Source organism: Excalfactoria chinensis, chromosome 3 (genome assembly GCF_039878825.1).
Source record: "Excalfactoria chinensis isolate bCotChi1 chromosome 3, bCotChi1.hap2, whole genome shotgun sequence".
Lineage (NCBI taxonomy): Eukaryota > Metazoa > Chordata > Aves > Galliformes > Phasianidae > Excalfactoria > Excalfactoria chinensis.
The window spans coordinates 32,653,393-32,664,812 of record NC_092827.1 but is presented as its reverse complement, the minus strand read 5'-3'; the positions used below and the strand labels follow the sequence as shown (position 1 = coordinate 32,664,812).

The window sequence follows — 11,420 nt, the reverse complement described above, 5'->3', positions numbered from 1 at the left end:
CGTCATGGAAGATAAATACTTCCCGTCCTGCAGATGGTTTTCCCCTCACCCCTCACCTCCCGTACCCCGTACCCTATCCCCCCTCCATGCTGAGGCTCCAGCCAGAGCCAAACTGGGCCCAGCAGAGGGGAAGGAGGAGCTGTGTGGTCCCAGGTACTGGGGAGAGACAGGGGAGCAGGAGGAATTCAGGAAGAGAGACGGGCTGGAAGTTGCTGGGCTGCCCCATAGGTGCCCATGGGCAGGAGTGGGGTGTGGGCCTGCAGTTGTCAGCACAGCGTGTAGGAAGGTACCATACATTGCTCATGGTGAAATACCCAAATGCAAGTGCCAACGAAATGCATCTCATCAAGAACTTCTGCAGGTGGCTTTACCGCACCACAACACCTTCTGCACTCTGTGAGATCTTAAAGTGAACCCTCACTTCAGCCCCTTGTTTGAAGCTTATTTGTTTTAAAGGAAAAATACCACATCGGTTTACCTGCTGAGCAGGCCATCAGTATCCATCTAACAGGGAACGTGCCACGAGGGGCAATGACTATAATGGTTCTAAAAGATGCAGATTGATTAGGCTGACAGTAATAGAACATTAAACATTTCATTCTCGGTAATTCAGATCCTACACTCAGATCAGAATTAGGTATTATGCCCTGGATGTGTATGGCACTGACTTTTTATTTCATGTTATTTTATTCTAAATGGCATCCTACTGTAACATTATGTGCCTCAAGAGTTTTATGTATTCTCGGTCTAAAAAGGGCAAATCCTGCAGCAACTGTAACTGGGAATGTTTCTGTTGGACACATTTATGGTTTATGTAACAGAAAACGAGATGAACAGGTCTTCCAAAAATGAACCATCAAGGGGTCTGTGGACATGCCCTTGCACTAAGGTACATCTGAGGGCAGCAGATCTCCAGCACAACTCCCAAGGAGGTCCCCTCCCCATAGCGTGGCACCCTGCAGTTATGATCTCTCCGAGAGAATAAACATCCAGACACCTATTTGTGCAACCTATTGTAGGAACAGGGTTCTTTAGCAGGGGGGTTGGATTCAGTGATCTCCTGGGGTCCTTTCCAGTCCCTGCAATTCTGTGAAAATATGGCATCTGTTCTGCTTTTACCATTTTCAGATTGCACTTTTCATTGCTAACCTGGCAGTGTTTGGTCACTCAAGAGGGATGGAGTTTACACAAGCAAATGGACCCTGTTCATACGGAAGCAAACGCTTTGTAAGAAGGCATACAACTTAGCACCAGAGAACAAAAGAAGAGCTATTCCCAAGGCTGAAATGCTGCCGTCTTCTTGCTTTTTCATACATGATCATCACTCTCAAAACGAGACCCTTTGTTCTGCTGTAAGAGCCTGCCCTCTGAATTGATCTTCAAGTCAACCGTCAACGATTCCAGGTGAATGGTTTAAAAGCAATCAGGTGAAGCATTTAATGCAAAGCTTTACATGGCAAGACAAGTTTATAGGGAAAAAAAAAAAAAGCAAGCCAGTCTCTCTGAAGATAAAGACTATTTTATATTACTGAAGGTAGGTCACATCCAGTATGAGAATAATCCAAGAGAAATTTTTGGTACCGCACAATCCAGCTGGCTTGTCCCATCTGAGCCGCGCACAATCACATACCAACAACAATACCACAGATTCCTAGATACCGACAGCTCCCACTATCACATTTGCTCTTTTGGTTACTCAACAAACCGGACACCTGCCGTGTCAGTTAGCAGCATACAGAGGAAGCGCCCCGAACCCAAGTGCTACACGCGGCACTGCTCCGGGGGCTCCTTCCAGTGTGGAAAACACAGAGGTGGCACAAACGGTGCCAAACACAGTCAGCGAGGGGCAAAGGAGTGCAGGGAGAGCCCGTGCCATCGACAGAGCACAACCACTGAGCATATCCGTAAGATCACAATCTCACTTCCCTTTCAGAAAGTGCCTTTGTTTATTCAGTTTTTGACGGTATGGCATAAGGACTCACGCGTTTTATAGATAGATACCAAACTGGTATTATCAAAATAAACCATCTGTTTTATAAACCCACTATTTACAGAAACGGTTTCTGAAGGTTTGTTTTTGGATTTTTCCATTTTTTAACAAAAATTAAACTATACACCAATCTAAGTTACAGAAACAAAAATAACCTTTATAAGATCACATGTATAAAACAAGAAATGAAATGTGATTTTATTTAAGGCAATACTGGGCTACTTCACAAATCACCACCTCAAATATATACACTGCTCCACACTACTAATTTTCTATCACATTCACAATGGATTCTTTAATACCAAATATTGTTTTAAATCTCCGATGTAGCAAACTATTTTATTCACATTTCCTTTTTTTTTTTTTTTTTTTTTTTTTAAATTATGGAATCATAAATGCTTTGTATCCGATTAAAAGCCATGAAAAAATGTAGCTATAAGAAAACTATTGTTATTTATGAGTTAACTCCATGTGAGTATCATCCGTAGATACTGCATGTTCAAATGTACAAAAATGAGTGTGCCAGTATGTTGGGCCTATGAAGTGTGTGATCTTATCCAGCTTCTCTCCTGTAAATAAATGCTTTACGCAAAATAAACTGGATATGGGAGACTTAGCTAGTTTTAGTTCAAAAGGTCTTAATTTAAAATGATTAAACGACAGTTTTAAAAACTTGATCACTTAGTTACAATTAAAATTCTGAATATAAATGTGTCATTTAATAGTTTAGACTTACAGACTGCTGGTGGCAGCAAATGATTTACAATAATAAATATATACAAAAACAAAAATGTATCTACAAATAAAAGAGTACTGTTGTACATGAGCAGTGACCTGGTGAAAGATACCAATCACAGACAATTCACAAAGATTTAGTTCATGGAAAGGACAATTCGATAGAAAGTTGAGGTTTCGATCAAGTATTTACAAAGCTGAAGCAATTATTCTGTTCTTCAAGTCCCATAGGGATAAAAACAAATGAAAATTTACATGACAAATGTCATGTTTTTCTCTAGATTAAACCACCTCAAAATAAATGAGCTCGACAGTTACTAGCATGCGTGATGGCTTCCTATTCAAAATAAACTTTATTACAGGTAATGCTTACACACATTTAGGGTTTCAGTTTTGATTGCCCTTTTCATTACCCTTCCTTTCTTTTGCAGCTGTAACTTCTGGGTCGTTTTCCCAGCGTTCATCAAGTCTTCTCAAACTGACGGTAGGTCTCATTTCCTGAAGCTGCTTCAATGCACGCTCAGTGCAGTCTTTAAAAGTCTTGTCTAAAACTATCTTTACGTTATCACAACACTGAAGCTGTGATGGATTGGCAAACTGTACAAAGGTTTCAGTTGCAGAAGATGACCAAGTGACATTATTACTTGTTGCTACGGGGGTCTTCTCATTAGCTTTTCGTGTGTTTGAATGAGATCCTTTTTTGGTTCCGCTGCTATGGTGCTCTCTTTCAGTGTTTTTCTTTTGCTTCACAGCAGACTCTTCAAGGAACTTGAGGAACGAAACTTCAAAACCCATGGGCTTGAATGAACTCCAGTCAAAAGCTGCAGGCTGCTCTTCAGCTGTCTGAATAGCGACAGCAGTCTCTTCCTCCCTGTGCAGGTTACTCACTTCAGCAGGCTGCACCTCCTCTGTTTTTTCAGTTCTTCTTCTCTTATTCTGAGATACATTTTTTTCTTTGTTTGCTCTTTTTAAGTTGTTTGATTTTTGCTTCTCTGAGGGGCAGGAGTTGGTCTCCTGCGAGTCACTATTTACACTGGAGGATATTTTTGCTTGATTTTCAGCACTTGAACAATCCTCGTTAATCAGTTTAGTAATGAAGAGTTCTGTCAGTTCATCCACTTCATCCTTCTCACCTTTCTCAGTTTCCTTCTGCGGTAACGTTGATGTGCTTGAGTCATTATTGCTTGCTAACGAACTTGGTTCTGTCCCCTCCACATCAGTTTTTTTGTCAGTTTCCTCCTGCTCACAAGGTGTTTCCTTTACTTCTGGCACACAGTCCTTTTTGGATACAATGAGAAGATTTCTGTGTTGTGAAGTAAAGGCCTTGGACAATTTGTGGCATTTGTAATGTCTTATGATGTTACTTTCACTTGTCACTACAGAGGAGCATCCTTTTATCATACACGGATACTGAGTTACAAATCTGCTTGTACATTCAGATAATGCCTCATTTCTAGCTTTTATGGAAAACACGTGCTTCCCACGCTTCAGTGAATAAGCCTTATTTTCCTGAATTTGCATTGCTTTTGCATTTTTGTCTTCCAAGCTATCGTTTTTCTTCCGCTTTGTTTTCTCCGACAGCCTGCTACTTTCCTTTTCAGATTTGGTTTTCAGGCCTCTCTGTTTGGACTTCACTGGTTTCTCCTGGTTTGCTTTGCTTGAAATGTTTTCCTGACCTGGTGTCAGCCTTCTGGGTCTTATTAGATGGTCTTTATGCCTGTCATTATGTTTATTAAAAATATGCCTTAGGAGGTTAGATCTAGTAGCATAAATACGGTCACAGCCCTCACAGTCACACTTGAATACACCGTCATCTTCTACCTTGTTTGGCCTTATCTTTACACCGTGATCTGTCTCAAGATGCGTAACGTAGTTGAAATACACTGTAAACGAAGATTTACATTGAGACTGATCACAAGAAAATCTTCCTGCCTCTGGAGCTGGTTTCATGTTTCTGATTTGCTCAGGGGTCATGTTATGAAGCTTCATGTAATGCTGTATCAAGCTAGGAACCTCCTGGAATATTCGGGAGCAGTCACTCATCTCACACCTGAATTCTCTGATGGTTGGCTTAGTTTCAGTCTCATCACGTTCCTCTTTATTTGGCTCACTCTCCTCCTCCACTTCAGCAGAGAAGGCGGGAAGGTCTGATTTGTGCACAGCTTGATAATGAAGAATTAGATTTTGTTGAATAGTAAATGCCGCGAAGCAGCCCTGATGGACGCATCGATATGGTCTGTAAGGACTGTACCGAGTTGGAAACTCCAGAGGTTTTGCTACGGGCTTCCGACGCTTTCTTTCCTCTTTTTCTTTCCTATGCCTCCTAACTTTGCGTACGTTTGCCTCTGTGTTACCCAAAGTGTCTGCGTTATGCTGCTCCAATGGAGGAGGTGTTTCCAGTCTTTCCGGAATATTCTTCTCCGGTAGTAACTTTTCCAAGACATTTACAGGCTCCAGGGCCTCTTTTATCTGACCTTCTTTGTCCAACGGAGCTGCAGTTTTGTTTTCTGTTATTAGTGTCTGCAAATTTATTTCAACAGGTTGCGAAGTTGTGTTTACAATTTCATTTTGAGACCTTCTGCCGTAAGGCCTTTTAATTTTTAATTTTACCATCTCTTCTGTTGTGAAATGATGTACAAGCTGGCAGTGTGCTCGGAGATTAGAGTTTCGTGTAAACGTCTTTGGACAGCTAGCAACAACACACTTGAATGGGGCGTACTTCAGCTGATGTTTCTTGATTTCCAGTATCATTTCTGCAGTGTACTGATGAACCTTGCCATAGTGTTTAAACAATGCATCTTTTGTCATCGCACTATAGTTGCAACCTTGATTCTGACACACAAAAGGCTTATTAACTTTGTCACTAAAGTGAATAATTGTGTCTGAAGATATCTGGACGAGGGGCTTGTTTTCAATTGGTACAACAGGAACTGCTGGTGCAAGAGTATCTGCAGGGGGACACTGGTAAACACTCTCAGAGACCTGAATGGATGAATCATTTTCGAGTTTCAGTTTTTGCAAGCCCTCCAAAATTTCTAGTATTTGATTATCAACTTTTTGAGATGTTTCAGACTGAGTAGCGTTAATCTTTGCAGCAGTGACATTCCCTGCATGCACAGCAAACTGTGTGTGAGCGGGTAACAGCACACTATTTGAAGAATTTCCTGGAGACGTTTGTGTGTTATTTACTTGCAAGTTCTGTCCTGAAGCAGTGCCGGTATCCTGGATCTCACTTTTCACCTCAAGAATCTGTGAATTCATGGCACTTTTAATTATTTCAAGGGTTTTCTCAAAGTTCTGAATAACATTGTCTTCTGAAATCTGCTCCTCCGAATTGGTCCGCACACAAGAATTTGTAGCCATCATTTGGGAATCCCCATTTTCAGCTTTCACTGTTAATTCTGTACGAGTCTCAAGGTTTGTTTTGAAGTTGTCTTTGATACTGGCCATGAATAACTGATTGTCAGCATTATTGAGTTTCTGCGTGAGATTTTCTGCCACTGCTTGAGAATCACAATTTGCTAGTAAGTTGGGCTGAAAATTATCTCCCTGTGTTTGCACGTTTCCTTCAATGCTTTTGGCTGGAAGTCCCGTTGTTGTTATATTATTTACTGCTACTTTCTGTGCTATGTCTGGTGCAACTAAGGGCGTAGTTGCTTTTCTCTTTCTCTTTGAAGAGCTGGTTCCTTTCTTATTAGAGTTATTTGATACTGAATTATTGGGAGTACTTATAACTGAAACTCGTGAAGTGTTCCCTGCAAAGGTTTGTGCTGCTGCAGCAGCATTAGAAAATGAGCTAGAGCACAGGCCGTTTTCAATTGTCTTCAGCATTAAATCATCTGTTGCAAAAACAGGCAAACTCTTGCACTCATTTACTGAAGGAATTTTGGTACTGAGGGTCCTGTTTTGGTCTGTTAGCAGAGTACTTGGGTTGCAGACTGTCTGCAACAGAGGTGACATGGTTGAATTGGGAAGAACAGCTGCATTTATTTGAGTTGTACCAGTGACGCAACTTGTTGTAACTATATGCGGAAGTACCTCTGTGCTATCAAAGGTATTTGAAATGCCTGCAGTTTCCAAAGCTTGTTTTATAATTTGATTTCCTTCCTCATTTCCACTGGTATTAAAGTTAGGCATATTGGCCCGTGGGAACATGGTCTGCAGTAAGGCCGCAGAACGATTTTCAGATGCAAGCAATTGCAGGAATGCTGGATCTTTAAAACACAATTCTGGATTGAAAGTAGACTCCTGGGGTTGCTGCAAGCTTAATGAATTTGAGGAAAGAATCATACTAGCAAGCAAAGACTGTCCATTAGCCTGAAGAGCTTCTGCAGAAATTTCTGATCCTTCAAGAGGCTTACAATACGACCTCTTAGACAAGTGACCACCAAGTGATCGAGGATTAGTGAAAGCTCTGAAACACCTGCTACAGATAAATTTACCATCTCTAATTATTGCTGGCCATTTTGCCCGCTTGTTATGTTTTGGCTTTCTTTCTTTTCCATTTGGACCCCGGCCACGGTCCTTTTTCACCTTTTCTAAAGTTGGATGTTGAGAACCAGTTTCATTGAAGTTGTTTTCATTATTCACTCGTGAAGGAAATAGTTGATCAATAGTTTCCTCTTTTGGGAAAGCAGAATTGCTGTTTCCTTCTAGTTGTGATGAAAAGTTGTTTGTGTTGTTTTCCAGTTGTGAGAAGACTGAGCTTGGGGCGTTCTCCGACGGTGAAGGAAAAAGAGACATTGGACCATTCTCTGCAGGTAAAGGAAGAAAAGGATCTGAACTGCCATCAATATTCAGAGGCATAACTCTTTTTGCCAGATCTTCCAACTGGGAAGGCAAGGTTACACCAGACAGATTTTCCATTTGTGAACATAAAACACTTTCAGGCTCACTTTTAATACGAGTAGACAAATTTGGATTTGCGACACTTTCCACGACAGGCAACACAGGATTGGTCAAATTTTCTAAGTGGGTTGGGAAAAGCGAACTTGAGAGGTGTTGCACTTGACTAGAGCAGGTGGGATTCGAATTTGTCTTGGTCTGTGCAGTAAAAGCAGCACCACTGGGACTGCCCACTTGTGACGGCATCAGACAGACAATCTTTTCATCGTTTTCAACGTTTTGTAGATTGCTGGATTTTCGTGGTTTCTTATTTTTACGCTGCATTTTAAAAGTAGCATATTGATCAGGGTGTGCTGCCTTCATATGTTTGCCAATGCTCTGCGATGAGTTGTATGTTCGAGTACACCCCTCAACCTGACAACTAAATTTCTGAACTGGTGCTGCCGGTGACACAGCTGGAGCTAAAGAATTATTTATGCTAGGCTGTGATGGAATAAATGTAATACTTTCTAAAGTTTTTAAAGGTAGGTTATATAGATTAGCTGCAGCTTTAATACTGTCTTCGATTTCAAGTTTGGAAATGGGAACACTGTTTCGGTATCCTGCCTGATTCTGCACACTAAGTGCATTTACCATGTTTACTTGCCCTTCTAAGCTTTTTGATTCAAGGGCTTCTGGTTTTAGTGTGTTTGAACTCACAGGTATATTTTGAACATTCAGAGACTGACTGAGACAATTCTCTTCCTTTCTTTCTTGGAAAACTGGAAGACAAGAATCAACTGTTGAGCACAACTGCTGCGCTCCAGATTTAGTGGTATCTCCTTTACTGGTAGTAGCAGCCAATTTACCTCTTCTTACAAAGTTATCTCGGATCTTCTGGTTAATTGCAAGCGCCTTAACACTGCTCACCGGAATTGCTACTTCTGTCTTCACTGACCCTGCAGCAGCCTCTTCTGGAGCAGCATTAGGCAAGGAATCACTTTGCTGCAGGATACTTGGGGACGAATTTACACTTTCACTCCCTACTGGTTCTGCTTTGATTTCATTCCAGACATAGTTTTCTCCTTCAGTAGAACTACTTTGGTTGTCAGCTGGAGCAGATGCTGATTCCTCTTTAACAGCAACTCCGTCAGTACTTTCATTAGCTTCAGATGGTTGACTAAGATCAGACTGATTAGTCTGGCCTTCAGGCTGTTGCACTTTTTCAGGCTGCTTGTCGTGTTCTTCAGTATGCTTTTCCAGTTCGCCCTGAGAACGGTATACTTTTCCGCAGCCTGTTAATCTGCAGGTATAGGTATTATAGTGTTGTGCTTCGTGATCATACAGCAAATAGGCCTCAGAAAACACTCTCCCACATTTAGGAAACATACACTTCGCTCTGAAGACTTGATGCTCCTTCCTGTGAGTTAGCAGCTCAGCGTAACTGTTAAAACCAGCCTTACATTTCATCTGTATGCAGATATAAGGCTTGCTGCCACAGTGCATTTGTAAATGATCATTCAGGTGAGTAACACTTACAAAATGTCGTCTACAGTACTGACAAATCACTTTTTTGCTTTGCATTTCTAGAAAACGTTTAGCTTCTTCATTATCCTTATGCCCCTTTGCATGTGCTATTAGATTTTTAAAATACTTAAAGCCTTTTTTACAAAAAGTTACAGGGCAAGTGAATTCATTAACAGGTAGTGGCTTTTGAACTGGCACTATCTCTGGTACATATGGTTTATCTTTATCATCATTTTCATCATCAGAGCCATCGTTATCATTAAACACAATGAAGTCTGTTGAATAGAGACTGTTCTTCTTAATGGGCCGCTGCTCCTGTTTGGATACAGAATTGGTTTTCTGATTCTCATTGGTAGTTGCTATTTTAGGAGGTCTTCCCAATCTTCTCAGCGGTTTCATAGCAGCCAGTCTCTCTTTGCTGGATTTTTTAACATGCAAAGTTACATGGGGAACAAAGTTCTCTTTAGAATTAAAATTTTGGGCACAAATAGGGCAACTGTAGATTCCATCTTTATAATGTTTTTGAGCATGCCTAACTATTCTGTGACCTAGAAATTCCTTGTCGCATAACACACAATACTGCATATAAGCTTGCCAGTTCCGGAATCTGGCTGATATGAATCCTCGCTCTCTGAGTTTTTTAATTTCTCTCTTTTTCTGCTTTTCATCTCTGATACCTTTAAGAAGGCTTGTAGCTTCATCAAAACCGCCAGCAAACCCATTCATAGAAGTTTCTTTAGTCTCTTCTTGGCAATCCTCAGCCTTCTCATAAACTTCACTGTCATTGAGTTCGTCTATCGATGACACAATGGATGCTTCCTCTCCCATCAATGCCAGACACTGACGCTTTAGAGTTTTCCAGTCCCAGAATTCTGGATCGAAAGGCCACTGAGTTTTCAGTACAAGTAAGAGCTCACAGCGCAATGAATTTGGTATTGGAAGATTCTCTTCATCGTACTTTTGATCAGGCTGATTATAGAGCATCTCAACAGCATAGTATGCATCCACAGTGGGTTCAAGAAGAAATTCACTCAACTGACAAGCACGTTTAACCTCCAAATCATCTGGAAGCAAACAGGAGATAGTCTTGCAAATAGATATCTTGACATCTGCATTTTCACTGGATTCCAAGCGCAAAGCTTTCACACACAGTTCAATGCAGGTTGCAAGTCCAGCACCATCAATCTGTAAAGCAAGATAAATCTTAGTAAATCAGCTATTTTATATTCGTAATGATAAATAAATAATTAAAAAATAACAACTAAAAAATTGTATTCATTTTTTTATAAAAACACATATGCTAAGTGTCAGGAAAATGCATTTGGATGTAATAATGTATTTTTTACCATAAGAAGCATAGTTTTTAAACACTAGGCTAAGTTGCATGATTTTTCCTCATGCTATTGGAAACTGAAAGTTTAGCTGCAATGAAAATGCATATCAGATATAAATTCTGTCATATTTGTGACTTTTGGCTTGCATGAAAGAGGAGCTTAGTTTGTATTACAGCAGCACTGGGGCTTTTCCATAAACTAAAGAACTAAAGCATGCCAGTTTTGTCACAGTTATTTAAAATAAGCTTCTACGGAGCACTAAGTTAACACTAGGTAGAACTAAATGTAAGAAGTGCTACAGCTACAGTAAGAGAAGCATATGATTATCAAAAAGCTAGAAAATCTGGAAATCACTTAAGGCATAAGGGTTTGTTTCTATTTTTGAAGACTATTCCACTTCAAAATCAACTGATTATAATTGAACACAAGGGTTCATTCCAACTGAAAGTAATAAATGGATTTAAATATTCCATCATTTCAGTGTTTCAAAGGTCATATACATAGCCCTTTCTCATTTACACCCTCCAGGAAAGTAAATTATATTTATGGCCATGTTACAGTTCCTTTTGCTGCCAAGGATGCATAGAGAGGCCACTGTATACATGAAAATAAAGTCAAGTGCATTTTTGAACGCACAGATATACTACTTGTATGGTTTTAAATTTCTGCCACCAAGGAAACAGTCCACAGTTCACTAAGGAAAAATCAGTATAGCATGGAGCAGACAGCTTTTAGTATTTTCCCCTACCACTCCAATTTAATTCAGGCCTTCAGGAAAAACTGTGATTAGCCCATGATTAGCCAGGCACGACCGATGCAAAAGGCAAAAAAGAAATTAGAATACAAAGAATTACAGAAATCTCGCCAAACTAAAGCTTTTGGAAGAGCTAAAATGGCTATAAACATTAAATAGTGCAACTGCTGATAGAAAACTAGGAAAAGTACATGAAACTGAGACAAATAAACTGAGATGTGCATCTACGTCCACAAAAGGCATTAATCAAAGACTT

The 11,420-nt window shown here is 40.3% G+C and overlaps 1 protein-coding gene across 2 annotated transcripts in view; it reads right to left on the bottom strand.

Annotated features, from left to right (window-relative positions):
• Positions 1-667: 667 nt before the first annotated feature.
• Positions 668-11,420, bottom strand: part of ZNF292 (zinc finger protein 292) — a 53,489-nt gene continuing 42,736 nt past the window's right edge. For both annotated transcript variants that reach the window (XM_072332109.1, XM_072332110.1), the window contains one exon: positions 668-10,261. In XM_072332109.1, the coding sequence (XP_072188210.1) occupies positions 3,113-10,261 (7,149 nt within the window). In that variant the 3' untranslated portion in view covers positions 668-3,112. The remainder of the gene's footprint in view (positions 10,262-11,420) is intronic.